This window comes from Danio rerio, chromosome 7 (genome assembly GCF_049306965.1).
Source record: "Danio rerio strain Tuebingen ecotype United States chromosome 7, GRCz12tu, whole genome shotgun sequence".
NCBI lineage: Eukaryota > Metazoa > Chordata > Actinopteri > Cypriniformes > Danionidae > Danio > Danio rerio.
In genome coordinates this window covers 41879956-41895448 of record NC_133182.1, presented here as the reverse complement: position 1 = coordinate 41895448, position 15493 = coordinate 41879956, and the positions used below count along the sequence as shown (strand labels likewise).

At 35.8% G+C, this 15493-nt stretch overlaps 1 protein-coding gene across 2 annotated transcripts in view; it reads left to right on the top strand.

The window, feature by feature from the left end:
* The window catches only part of plxdc2b (plexin domain containing 2b), a 110777-nt gene that overhangs the window by 81147 nt on the left and 14137 nt on the right, over positions 1–15493 (top strand). The window contains exons 10-11 of one of the 2 annotated variants that reach the window (NM_001146305.2): positions 5778–5838; positions 7693–7846. In NM_001146305.2, the coding sequence (NP_001139777.1) occupies positions 5778–5838; positions 7693–7846 (215 nt within the window). Of the gene's footprint in view, positions 1–3605; positions 5839–7692; positions 7847–15493 lie in introns of those variants that run through there. The other variant, XR_012382235.1, reaches the window with a different exon arrangement.

Below are 15493 nucleotides of genomic sequence, written 5' to 3'. Positions count from 1 at the left end.
AGCTATGATTCCATCCACCTATTTTTTTTATCCAAAATGTGCATTAAAGACAGTTGATGGAAACGTCAAGATACACATACTTTTTAATGTGCATAAGAAACATATGCTCATAACTAAGTAGGATAAACTTTTTATTTAATAAGAATATATAAACTACGATGAAAACACTTTCACCAAACAAATTCCAGTATGTGCTTAAAAAATGTAGTGATTTTGTTAAAAGAGATCATCTGATGATGAAAATGTGTGTGAATGGACAAACCAGCAGGCTGAGTACACTGGTAAACATCTGAAAAGTTGTTTTGATGATTCTTAAATGCCTTAACTGTTAGAGTTTAGTGTTATTATATTATTAATGACCTCCAGAATTGTCAAGAGCACCTGTCTTTCACGTCTCACGCCTTCAAAAGCCACTACGTGTTCATTGCATGACGGCATCGTCATCTGAGTTGCAAGTCAGTTATTAAATAAAGAAAAGATTGACGCAGCTTCTCCTACCATAGCAAATATATTGATATGTTGATGATATGTTGATATTTGGCGCCAGTTAATCAGGAAGGGATGATTTGTTCTCTTGGATGGAAACGCTGCTTTATTCAATTGTTTTTTATGCAATATTTCAATTTTCCACATCATTAATTTGCATTTTTGGATGGAAACATAGCTACTGTTGTATCAATTCAAGAATCAGTTCAATGATCAAACATTAGGTAATCAGCCTGAACTCCCATCATAAAGACAAGTTAAGCAAGATGGATCCGAGTAGTGTACATACTGCAAATTGGACACAAATAAATTAAGTATAACTGCGGTATTTGGGGGCTAAAGCTGACAATGTTTTTGGGCAGCCAGAGAAGAGATCATGCAAATGTGTTACAGATCTACATACATTAATTACAGAAGTGAACCTCGTTGATGGCCACTCGTTTAGAATAAATTGACTAATATAATAATAATAATAATAATAATTGCTGTGCACTCTGATTATTCTTAAGCACATTACTTTCTACAAAATATAGTATGTCGAAAATTGCATATTAGTTGCGCTTTTAATACATACAGTAACATGATGCACATGCACATCTTCAGTCAGTGGGATCGTGTTTTTTTTCCATCAATCCAAGAAAATGTGCCTCTAAACCGGCTAGACTGGATAATTAAATGGGAAACACAGTCTTGAAATTTCTCCTAGTAGACAAGGGAGTTATATTCAGACTTCATCAATATTCATAACCACGTTTGTTTGGCTGGAGGTTATGGAAACAATGTGCAGTTAGAAATTGCTACTGTAATTAAAGTTTTTTTTTTTTTTTTGGCTTGATAAACACTGTATATGTATGTGTGTGCTTGTGTGCTAGAGAGAGAGAAAGAGCAGGGTAATGATACAGTAAATGCAGGTAACTCAGTTGATTTAAGCTAATAATGACAGCCTGGTCTTCCCAATGCAAATAATAAACATATTGCCCTTTGTCTTTGGAGAAAGGAGATGAGGTCTGATCTGAAGCACACAAAATCCGAAAAAGCAAGTTTTAATTGAGGAGAGGAAGGGTGTCAGACTGTTAGCAGGTGTTGAATATGATATCTTTCATATTTCATTAGGCTGAAATAATGAGATTACTTTAACAGATGAGTCTGTTTGTAACATTACGTGCATCAGAAACATAGATCTGCATTCTCGGAAAAGCCTTCTTTCACCCTGAAGGTCAGATTATTACTGGATGAGAATAAATTTGAGCTGACTGCTTTTGCAGCCATTAACATGTAAATGAGATTATGAAAGGATGGAGAAGTGCTGACGAAGGATGGGCGAACTCAAATCCAGAGAGATGTATTGCACTTTTACTTGTCTTCCTTGTGTGATTCATTGGGGCTCAGGTTAACTGCTTGGGAGAGAAAAGAAAAGCAGGCATAATGACCGTGGCAAAGCTATAAAAGTAAATGACTCAAAATCAAATTTGTTTGGTAAATGTAAGTCCCAGCTAATCCAATATGGTATTATTAGCAAGGACTTTTTATAGATGAAAAGAAAAAAGTAGATAGAAAGTGCTATAGAAAGTGCAAGTATAACAGGTCAAGTGTTGATGGAAATGTCTGCAAATAAATCAGTTATTTGAAATCTAGCTTGGACTTTTTTTTACCTTGTGCATGTTTGAAGCTTGCGTCACTTCTTTTTATACTTTTGTTATTATAAAATAAGATAATCTGATCAGATATTTTTTTAAAAAGAGACCAATCAGGTTTGTTTTGCAAACTATTCATGAACAATAAGTGTCTTTACATCCATAATTATAAATCTGTCTATGTTCAAAATGACAGTTATTACATTAAATAATATAAGGAACAATAAAATACACATTTAGTATGAATTTGTTTTTATGCACACTTATATTATAAGTTATTAATTCTTGTTATTTGTTTTTTATTTTTAATATTAATTTTCCTGCAGGCACAGGACGTCAACATGATGTCCTATTGACGTTGTATGTCATAGGGACGTTGGATTTGTTTGCAAATGAAATTGGGTTGACATCAGAACCCAACGTCAGGCCAATGTCAATGTCCAAAATCCAACCTTAAATCAACCAAATATCAACGTATAATCATGTTACACCTTGACGTTGTGAGGACATTCACTATGACATTTTTGACATATCACTATGACATCTATCAGACGTTGGATTTTGGTCACTTTCCAAAACAACCTAAAATCAACCAAATATCAACGTAATTTGGTGTCATTGTTGGATGTCAAAATAACGTTGTCCTTAGACACTGACTAGACATTAAATTTTGGTCACCTGGCATCATGACCTAAATCTAAGCTAAGCTAAGTCTTATGTTGTTGTGTGCCTGCTGGGTTTGCTTAGCAGAGCATTAAAATCGGTGTTAAGGGGTAACGCATTACAAGTAACCCAAATCACGTAATAATATTACTTTTTTAAGTAACGAGTAAAGTAAAGCATTACTTTTTTTTAAATTAAGCAAATAATATTTGAGTATTTATATTTTATATTTATATTTATATTTTGAGAATTTTTGTAATGCAATGCTTTTACAAAAAATTTAATGCAACTTACTTTTTAGTTGAATTAATAAGCTTTAAAAAAAATGCAGAATTAAAAATTAATCCTGCACTCAATAAGAGAATGTGAGAATTCACAGGAACAGACAGAAACAAAGATGGCAGAGCCTTACATTCCTGCGATGGAAGTATTCACATTATTCTGAACACATTGAAGAAAAGGAAACGAGAATTGTCTCAGTGGACAGTGATTTTATTGTAACTAGTAAAACAAAAAGTGCAAAAGTAGCAAACACATTGCTTTAAACTTTCATTAAACTGTATAAATGACATGTATAGCTCTGGGTCAGGACATTGTCAGAAGATAACATTATCCTAAATTACTTTTGATATGTTTAAGTTAGGCGAGGCAGTGGCACAGTAGGTAGTGCTGTCGCCTCACAGCAAGAAGGTCGCTGGGTCGTTCGTTCGAACCTCGGCTCAGTTGCCGTTTCTGTGTGGAGTTTGCATGTTCTCCCTGCCTTCACGTGGGTTTCCTCCGGGTTTTCCGGTTTCCCCCACAGTTCAAAGACATGTGGTACAGGTGAATTAGGTAGGCTAGGTCCGTAGTGTATGAGTGTGTGTGTGAATGTGTGTGTGGATGTTTCCCAGAGATGGGTTGCTGCTGGAAGGGCATCCGCTGCATAAAAACTCGCTGGATAAGTTGGCGGTTCATTCCGCTGTGGCGACCCCGGATTAATAAAGGAACTAAGCCGACAAGAAAATGAATGAATGAATGAATAAATGAATGAATGAATGAATGTTTAAGTTAATGGAGGTTATATAGTGCATTGGTAATTGTAGAGCTCCTCAGCCATGAAAAAGTAATGCATAAGTACTGTAATGCATTACTTACTATAAAAAAGTAACCAAGTAACACAACTAGTTACTTTTTTGCGGAGTAACTCGATATTGTAATGCGTTACTTTCAAAGGTAACTTTCCTCAACACTGATTAGAACAGGACATGGGTAAATGTAAACATTTTTAAACGTGAAAAAGATTATCAAAGTTGCCCATCATGGGTTAATTTAAGATAATTGAGCAAGTGATTGTTTGAATACATTATATATAGTCCTGCAACCAAAGTAATCAGGAAAGAAAACAAAACTAATTACTTAAAAAATTCAGTTATGTGTATTGTAATAAAATGACACAGTGAAAGTGTATTGAACCCAAAGAAAAAGAGGTGTAAAAAGCCCAGACAGCAGCTGAAATCTCTCGGCATAGAAAGCAACCCAACCCAACACCAACATTACCAGGAGGATGAAAATGAAACCAGAGTTAAATTAAATTACTTGGCAAATTAACTGAAAAATAATAAGTTTCAGTGTTGGTGTAAAATTCTGAAGCACAAAATATTTCTAATATTAGTTGGAGAATGATATGATGATAATATATTGTGATACATGTATAAATATGTACATGTATAAATGATACTATTGATTGCATTACTCTTGATCAACAAGTTTACTTGGCTGTTAGTGATATGTAAGTAAAGATAAACAAACACAAAAAATCTGCTATAACAGAAGAACAACAACACTGAGCTGTAAAAAGTGAAAACCAGAGCACATTACTCTAACTTGTTACACCTAAAAGAATCAACCTAATTTATTACAATTTTCAGTAATAATTGAAGTTGAATAAACGTAATTCTTTTAGGTGTAACAAGTTGGACTAATTTGTTTAAGTTGATCCAATGTTCTTTTTTGAACTGAAGCTTAAGGCTGTTCTGTTTCATGTCTTTGGCCCACAGAGACTCGTATGTGTGTGTGTCTGAGCCAGCGGTGGCTCTTAGCAGAGCTCTGCTTCCTGTCCACGGGTCACGAAATCTCTGATCCAAAGCTTTTGTGTGCCCCCTGACACAGCTGCTGAAGGTGCTTCTGTCCACGTGTTCAGAGCAGAGTCTCACAAACACTATTACCAGGGGAAAAAACTGAAAACACATTGCTGTTCTAAGACTCATTTTCCATTGACTGTCAGTTTATATTTTCTTTTTGCATAGATGAAAGTTTCCCTTCCATGTTTGAATAACTGTTTTGTCCATTTTTATCAGACCCTTAGTTCTGCGATCAGAAAAAAAGAAGAGGATCCTTTTGATTTTGCTTTACATTGATGAGCCGCGACAGGCCCCCAAAAAAATCTTACAAAAGCATGTGAAGTGGCTGGGCAACAAATGTGTCTTCTTTTCTAAGCCCCAATATATCAGCATGAAACAGGGAGAGGGGTGATACGAGTGTGTTTATGCTGAATTGCGCTGACCTGAAAAGAGATATCACATGAAGATGAATGGCGAATGGGGAATAGCTGAAGGATTTGGAGTAAGGGTGACTGTATCTCAGCAAACATCAGGAATGCCAAGCAGCTGAGCTCTGTTGTGCTTCATTCTGTCTGAAGCTGAACTGCCTCGCTCTAGACTCTATAAGCCAGCATCTCTCAGTGATATACCGCTGCAGACAGTCCTTCGTATATTTCATCGGCCTGAATTTCCTGTTGTTTGCGACCACAGTGAACAGAGTGTTCTGAACAGAAGTTTCTGGGAGAACTAAAATTAAACCTGATTTCATGATTACTTGTCTTTTTGTTATTTTAAATCCATGTGTGGAAGACGATTTCCCTGAATTTAATGATATCAATTAATATGGTCATCTTGTTTCTGTATTTTACTTGTCCATCTTTAAATGATAATGAGTGGTTTTCATTTTTCACCTCAGATGTTCCAGCGGCTTTGATCGCCACCGGCAGGACTGGGTGGATAACAGCTGCCCAGATGAGGTGTGTTTGTTTGTATTTTTTTCTATCATAAATCTCTGCCTGCATGATGTATGAATTCATCTGCAGTTTGCAGAGAGAAAAGGATACCTCATGTTCACTATATCTTTCTTCTTCTGCCTTCACTAAAATACTACATGTACAGCGAAACCCAGTATTAAGTAAAAACATGTGTAGCATCACATTTTAGCTTTTCTAGCAGTAAATGTTTTTTTATTTCTATTTAATGCATTTACTAATGCATAATTTGGAGGGTCTATAACATTTTTTTTTATTTATGTCTTTGTACAGACTGATTGTCTGTCTACAGACTCTGACCTCTTTACATGTTATTGACATTATTAAAGCTCTCCATTAAATAATTATTTAGTGTTTTTGTTTGTATCACTGTGAACTGTAGAGCTGATAAGGTAGCCTTACATTTAAAATGAAGGAATCCTAATTGATGTTCCATTGCTTTTAGAGTAAGCTTTCATACTGGTGTTTAGAGAGAACAGATCTAAATCTAAAGTCTAACAATCAAAGCAACAATCTCCAAAGTTCAGTTCGTATTACTCAGCCGTATTTGGGTATTTAATGTCAGAACAACATAACTGCCAACTGTATGAAAATCTGAAATCTGAGACTTTGAAAAAAAAACAGAGAGAAAATTGTCTTAAAAATTTTCCAAATATAATTTTACTAATTAAAAAAATGAGTTTTGATATACACTAACTGGCCACTTTATTAGGTCCACCAGTCTAACTGTTCGTTAACACAAATTTCTAATCAGCCAATCACTTTGCAGCTACTCAATGCATTTAGGCATGTAGACATGGTTAAGTCGATCTGCTGCAGTTCAAACCAAGCATCAGAATGGGGAGGAAAGGTGATTTAAATGACTTTGAACGTGGTATGGTTGTTGTGCCAGTCTGGGTATTTCAGAAACTGCAGATCTACTGGTACCGTGTGCCACTACTTTCAGCTAAGAACAGGAAACTGAGGCTACAATTCATACAGGCTCACCAAAATGGACAACAGAAGTTTAGAAAAATGTTGCCTGGTGTGATAGGTCTCAATTTCTGTTGTGACATTCGGCTGGTAGGGTCAAATTTTGGCATAAACAGCATGAAAGCATAGATCCATCCTGCCTTGTATTAACGGTACAGGCTGGTAGTGGTGGTTTAACGGTGGGGGGCATATTTTCTTGGCACACTTCTGGCCCATTAGTACCATCATTTTAACGCCACAGCCTGCCTGAGTATTGTTGCTGACCATGTCCATCCCTTTATGACCACAGTGTACCCATCTTCTGATGGCTACTTCCAGCAGGATCATGTAATAAAGCATGAACCATCTCGGACTAGTTTCTTAAACATGACAAATGAGTTCACTGTACTCAAATGGCCTCCACAGTCGCCAGATCTCAATCCAATAGAGCACGTTTGGGATGTGGTTAAACATAAATGTGCTGCTGACATATCTGCAGCAACTGCATGATGCTATCAGGTCATTTTGGACCAAAATCTTGGAGGAATATTTCCATTACCTTGCTGATTCTATGCCATGAAGCATTAAGGCAGTTCTGAAGGCAAAAGTAGGTCCAACCCAGTACTAGTAAGGTGTACCTAATATAGTGGCCACTAAGTGTATTTACAAAATATATGGAACATGGCCCTCACTTCATATACTTATGATTTTTGGCATAAAAGAAAAATCTATAATTAATGCATTGTCGGCTATTTTTTTATATTATAGCTATGCAACATAAGACATGTCATTGAGGTTGACCTATTGGCACTGATAAGCAATGTCATTTTTGCTTATGTCACATATGTTTTGGTTCAACTGCTAATATCACTTGTCTTTCACTGGCAGACTAAGGATAACTCGTGTGACATTATCAGCACCACTAATATGGATCTGCTGACCACTGCATCAGTGGTGAAGATGAGCACAAGGAACAGAGGAACTACTGAGGGTCACTCGAGCCGAGCCCCATCACACATGCCCACCAGCATACCGACAGAAGGTACAGACACCACAGAACATTAAACTGATCTTACAATCCTCTGAGAGAAAGGAAACAAACGGGTCAGTGATCTGAACCATTAGTTACAAGTGACTGCTCGTGGTAAGAATGCGGCAGGATAATGTTAAGAGGGCACCAATGGATTCTACATAAATCAATAGACACGGAAAAAGAAAGGCTTATTTGTGCTTTATGCGCTTGAGGAAAATCAATTCCTGGAGAAGAAATGTTCAGTGTGTAAGAACATTCAGAACATGGTTAAAGGGCTTTGCTCATAAATGGCTTCAATAGATAATCATGCTCGTCTTTCTGCTTAAATAAACACTGGCACTTATGAAGACACACACTCTCATCCATTCACCGCTTAAAGGGACAGTTCACAACCTCTTTGAGTTTCTTTCTTCTGTTGAACACAAAAGAGGATACAGAAAGATGTCGGAAAATGTTTGCATAAGAATGAGTGCATTCTTCTAAATATCTTCTTCTTTGTTCAACAGAAAAAAGACACTCGTGGTTTAGAAACACTGTAGGGAAATACTAAGTATTTTTTCACTCTTGTGTGAACTATCACTTTAGCTGTTATATAATCTCAGCGTCATATTGTGTGCTTCGCTTTATTTTTCTTCAAGATAGACACAAACACATTACCAGACACAGCAACACGGCATAAATGATCAGTCTTGTCTGTGAATTATGAGCGCACCTATAATTATTTACAGAAACAATGTTTTTTATACAAAATTCAGCGCGAGTTTGATTTAACTTTTTATTTAATTTTCTCTCTCCTTGTTTGTTTAGCCTAGGCCTGTTGCAACTGTTAATGTTCTATTGTCTGTAATAATCTAAGCGGTTACTGGAAAAAACAGTAGTAATTGTGCGATTTTAATTACATTTCAATTTGCCATCCAACTGAAGATATTTGGCAACAGAGATGAGGTTCTCAGGGTGAATGCGTACCTTGGCTCTAGGGGTCAAACATCAAAAAATAAGGTCATGAATCTTGGAGTAGTTCTGGAGTCATATCTGAGTTTCAGTAGTCATGTCAAAGCAGTAGGTAAATCAGCATAGTATCATCTCAAAAACGTTGCAAGAATTAGATACTGTGTTTCCAGTGAGGACTTGGTTCACACTACAGCCAAATGTGGCTCGGGTAATGATAGTGTGAACAACCCAAACTGCATAGAATCTGATCTTTTTAATTCAGACTCTGTGCCACTTTCATTTGTAGTATTAAATCAGACACAGATCTGATGTTTTGCAATGCGACTGTAGTGTAAACAGTTATGCAGGATTTCATCTGACTTTTACATAATTTTTGAGCGGCATGTGTCATCATTCTGTGCCACAAACATGCACACAACATACTCCTCTGCAGCATAGTAGAATGGCACACAGGGCAATAACTTTACCACAGAAAGTTGGTTGTTCATTCTATAACAACTGTGGTGCCCGTCGCCATATGTTGCCAGAAATTACAGTGAAACTCTTAGAAAAAAGGCTCTTGAGTAAGGGTGACAGAAAAGAAGTTTGTTGCAACGATCATAATGAAATCCGTTACCTCAGAGATTTTTCCGCCTCAGAGACACCCTTAAGTTAAATTACCGAAGGACTTTCATGCAAGCGGACACAGGTGGTGATTGTAAATGACAGCACTTGCAGAGGAAGCGTGGTTGCCTGAGTGTGTAAGTCCAAGCGTGCAAGCATGGAGGTGCAAGTGCAAATCTGCAACCAGACTCTATTGAAAAAATCAGCAATCTCGCAGTGTAAACAAAGCCTTAGAGAAACTTGTTCATGCTTTTATGCAGAGCGGATTACTGTAACAGCCTCCTCACTGGTCTTCCCCAAAAGACAGTCAGGCTGTTGCAGCTCCTTCAGAACACTGCAGCCAGGATTCTGACGAGAACCTGAAAATCAGAGCACATTACATCTCAGGTCTCTACACTTGCTCCCAGTGACATTCAGAATAGATTTTAAAGTATTATTACTTGACTATAAATCACTAAATGGCTTAGGACCTTAATACATGACAGATATGCTCACTGATACAAACAAATCACTCAGATCATTAGGATAGAAAAATAGAAATTCCCAGAGTTCAGTTAAAGCTGAGTGAACTGGCCTTCAGCTATTACGCCCCTTACTGCTGGAATCAGCTTCCAGAAAAGATCAGATGTGCTCTAACATTAGGCACGTTCAAATCAAGACTTAAAACACATTTGTTAAACATTAAATAGACACAATTTTATTAGAAATTATGTCATATACTATTAATTGTTTTGCAATTACTTGTATGGCAATTCATTTTTAGACGACAGGCCTAGTCAACATAATGAAGGGATTTTTTTCCCAATTCTTGGCAGTTTTGCTATTTCAGGGAATTTCCAGTAATGTCACACTGTTTGTATTTACTGAACTGCATGACAGTCACAGCCATTGAGAACATTTCTGATTATTAATGCACATTTATGAGGAGCAATGAAATTTCATGGTAAGTGGGGCTTTTATGAAGCCTTGTATAAAATATGATGCTGGTGTTTGTTCTGTCATGTCTCAAAACTAAAAGCTGCTAACTATGAATATTTGCTCACTTCACTTCACGTAAATCAGTAGCGCGCTCTGTTTTTACAGGCAGGACTGGATCTGGCTACAAAGATTACATTAGTTTCTGTTTTGCCAGGGGTCCACTTAAAGTGATTAAGTACACGAAACAATCTGTTCATCATTAACAGTTTCTCAGAATACTCAATAAGCCAGTGAATTATGAGGTCATTGAAAAGGCATATAGCTCTTGTTTCTACTCTCTGTCCTTCATCCCCTATTCATTACTGAATGGTTATTTCATTAACAGGCCACTTATGTTATTATGACAAGAGAATTAAAATGCTGACAGGTCCATATGGAATAATCAAGAAATTGATGCATACTATATAACTGTGGTTGAGTTGTACACAGTAAAATGTGGTAATCTGTCATAATTTATGCAACATCGTGTTTAAATTAGTTTTTTTAACTGAAAGCAAATAAGTACATTTGGGTAATTGTTGATAACCAGTTTTGGTTATTGTTAACTCTAGTAAGAATCAAAAATGTTTTCTTTTCTAAATATCTTCCTTTCTCTATCAAAGAAAAAAATTTACAACTGTCAAGGCACGTTTATTTATATAGCACATTTCATACACAGTGCCAATTCAAAGTGCTTTACATAAACCGGAATAAAAGAGACAAGTATAAATAAAATAAAAACAAATAATATAAAAACAGATGCAAACAGCGTAAAGACAGTTTTTCCTTATTCAAAAACACTGGTGTATCATATTTTCTCATTTTACTCTGGGACTTCCCTATTCTGGTAATCACCCCCACCGCCCTCTGTGGACCTTTTCTGTGTATGAATCTATTGCATTATATACTGGTGCTATTAAAAAGTATTGCAATACCCTGGTGCTGAAAATGCCCATGTCGGTAAATATTCCTATAAAGACAGTTGTAGGTAAACACAGGTCCTGGCGAATAAAAACAGCTGAGAAGGAATCTGTGCGTCATTAATTTGAGACTGTTCAGCTCGTAAAGTGACCGCAGTCTGGTGTTCCTGCTGCTCTGTTCATTCGGTGATAATGACAACACCATAAAAAGGCAAAACCACTCACTGCACTTTCCTGAATCACTATATATATATATATATATATATATATATATATATATATATATATAAACAAGTAAACAAATAAATAGACTTTCTTAGCATGTAAAAAACACATATTAGGTAGGATGCTTTCAGGGAGAAAGAACTGAGTTTTAATAAATAAATAAAAATTACAGCTTAGGATTATAACACAGAACGACATAATATCTAACAAATTTGTCCTGTATTTCTCATGTCAGAACAATACAACATCATCTGCCAATCACTAAACCATGTCATGTGAAGTACTTTTATTAAATTCTTCTGCAATTTATATCAGATGTCATTTATTGATTAGTTACATTAAACAAAAACAATATGAAACAGTAAGTCATAATAATTTAAGTACATCATAAAAAATAAACAACCACTAAGTTTTCATATAACATTTATTACATGTAAAGCTGTAAAGCATTGCAGTCAATTCTATCTGCTCTGGAGCAAGTAACAGATGATTACAACTAAAGATTTCCTTTTGGCAAACTCAAAATTAAGTATATTTTACATTTAACCACAATATAGACATCCAACTAAATGCTTGATTATGTAAAAAATCATAATCACAATTATTTGGGGCATAATTGAAATCATAATTGTTTTAAAGGGTGGCTCGGTGGTTAGCACTGCCGCCTCACAGCTAGAAGGTCGCTGGTTCGAGTCCCGGCTGGGCTAGTTTGCAGTTGGCCACCCCTGATGGATAAAGGGACTAAGAGGAAGGAAAATTAATTAATAAATGATAATTTAAAAGGATATACAGTTGAAGTCAGAATTATTAGCCCCCTGTTTTATTTTTCCTTAATTTCTGTTTAATGGAGAGAAGATTTTTTTCAACACATTTCTGAACATAATATTTTTAATAACTCATTTCTAACAACTAATTTAGTTTATCTTTGCCATGATGACAGTAAATAATATTTGACTAGATATTTTTCAAGACACTTCTCTACAGCTTAAAGTGACATTTAAAGGCTTAACTAGGTTAATTGCATAAAGATGGTTTGTTCTGTATAAAGTTTAAAGGGGCTAATAATTTTGTCCTTAAAATGGTGTTTAAATAATTAAAAACTGCTTTTATTCTAGCCAAAATAAAACAAATAAGACTTTCTCCAGAAGAAAAGATATTATCAGACATACTGTGAAAATTTCCTTGCTCTGTTAAACACTCTGGGACATATTTAAAAATGAAAAACTAATTTAAAAGGGGGCTAATAATTCTGACTTCAGTTGTGTAAAAAAAAGTTTTTCCTTTCTGTAAATAAGTTTGCTATCACATCTTCGAAAACCATTTAATTTCACAATTCTTAATACAATAGCAAAAAGGGGCAAAGTAAAAAACAAACTAACAAAAAGTTCATGAAATAATAGAATATGTAAACATACAATAGGATAAATATATGAAACAAGTTGTGCTTTAGGCATCTTCACTGTAGGAAAAAACCTAACTTGTTTCTTATCAAAGCTACGAACGTCAGGAGCAGTGAGTGATTTTGTCCATGTTTTTTGTTTGATTAGTTCTGATAAAAACAGTCGGCAGCAGGAATATAAGGCACTGTCGCTTTAAGAGCTATGCAGTTCCAATTTACATGCCTTGTCATTCTCAACTCATTACATTCGTTTATTACATAACAAATGAGAGTTAATGTGAATAATCTCCAAACACTGTGTTTTGACACATTTTTGCATGTATTTGACCATTAAATCGCTCAGGTGACTTTAGAAGTGTGTCCTTTGCTCGTTTCAGAGGCTCAGCATGTCTACTCAATAGGATGCATTCTCTTTGGAATTTTTTAATAACATGAATTAATCAAATACACAATTTATCATTAAATGAAGCCCTCCTATGCTGCAAAAGTCACATTACAAAACATGCTTTTACTCGGTTTTATGTGAAATTAACTTTGCAGGGGAACAAATGTGTACTGCTGCAATAATCATTTTATCTCAATCAATGTTTTTTCATAATCGTTAGAGGCTAAAGTTAAAATTGAAACTGAATTTCGATTAATTGCATAGCTCTACTCCAGAATAAGTGTCTGTCATGAGATTTTCTTGTAGACAATTAGCAGCTGAAAGGCTGTAAGTCTCTCCTTCAAAATCATCTAAACACATTTTCATAAAGGCACTATATCTTATAAATAAACTGCATATTTGAAAATCTAAACAACTACACTTTCACCTAAAAAGTCCTCAAAATACATTATCAAGTACAAGAGGAGAAGTATTTGTCAGACTATATCAAAGTCCCTTTAAGGCAAGTCATTTCACTCGGCTGCCATCTTTGAAATGCCTCTTGGGCAGTATGCTCGTGCATTCTGTCTGAATGGGGAAACATCACATTCTCCAAGCGTAAGTTTGCCGAGCTTACGATTACACTACGTATTTGGAATCACCAATAAAATTAAACAATAGCTAACTCAAAAGTTTAGTTTCTAAATGTTCAAACAAAACTGTGTTTTTTTAGGTTGCCTGAATTGATGTGAACTTAAAGCAAGCGAGATCACGGCACATACCTCATTTATGGCTTTGTTACACATTATAATCATCTAGATCAGGGGACACAAACTGCCGGCCCGCGGGCAATTTGCAGCCCTCTCCTCCTCTTTCCAGCCCGCAACTGACATTAAAAATATTACGAGATTCCGCCCAACAAAGCATATATTTTTGAATCAGTATCATTGTTGTGCAGTCACATATAGCCACTTGTGGTTTTTGCCCTCCACCTATTGGACATTTAAAGTACTGTACTATATATTCGTGTTACTTTCAGTTTCTTTGTGGTCAAGAGTAACGCAAATGTAGAATTTTTCTAGGGCTGATTTAATTAAGTTTTATACCGCCTGTATTTTGTTGTACAAACACATCTTCATGGTTTAAGCGTTATGCTGGTGGTGTAAATATGAACAGTTTGCCATTGTTTGGATCAAATGGTCTCATTAATAAATTTTACTAGTATGCATATCAAGAATTGTATAAAATTGTACCGCTGGCTGAATTAAACATGTTAAAGTAAATATGCATATTTATACATACTTGTCCCTTCTTTGTTGTAGTTTTACAAAAAAGAAATATTTAATTTACAGCCCTCCTGTGAATTGTCGTTCACTGAAACGGCCCCCAGCCAATTTGAGTTTGAGACCCTTGCTCTAGATAAAGCTTCATCAGATCATGCTGGTCTTCTGAAGTAATCAACATCTTGATGGCGAATCTCTTCCAGGAATGACAGCGACTCTTTGTTTACAAGTTTGTGGGCGATTGAGTAGTTGCGTTTGACAGGACTGACGGTACCTCATTGTCATTTCATACAGATTACAAAAACCTTTTGTTTTCAAGTGCACGTGGTTTATTTAAAACTAGAGATTTGAAGCTTTATGTGGATATATTTCTTGTGTGTGAAGCAAGTATTCACTAAGTTTTCAGTGTGTTTTTTGACCACCAAACTGTCATAAAAGCACATGTCTGGTCCGAGATTCTCCCATGGAGAAACATCAGTCTATAGCGATTGCTGGTTGGTTCCTGTATTAGTAAGTGGTGCTTGATTCGCCATATTGACCATTACACTTTTCCCAATTCAAAACTATACGAGTGACGCATCTTGTGTATTCTGACCAAGTTTAGTCCTCTTTTTGGCACTCGATGTGGTTGGAGTGATACACACATATGGAGAGGCTGGAACTGAGTAACATGTACATTATTTTCTAGTAATTCAATTAACTAATTATAATTATCCCTCGTTAATCATAGAATACATGTGTGTGATTGGGAAACTTTGATGTAACAATGTAAATGAGAATCTTAATACCTTGCTAAATTGACTCTGTCTACAATGGATATTCCGCAGTTATTGTGCCGCTTCAGTCCTCATCAGAAATGCCTACAGCAGATGTTGACCTGTCTGTTGCACACAGGAGCTTTTCTGCTCACTACAAATCATATTCAGGAATGCTGGAGTAGATCGCTCATTAAAA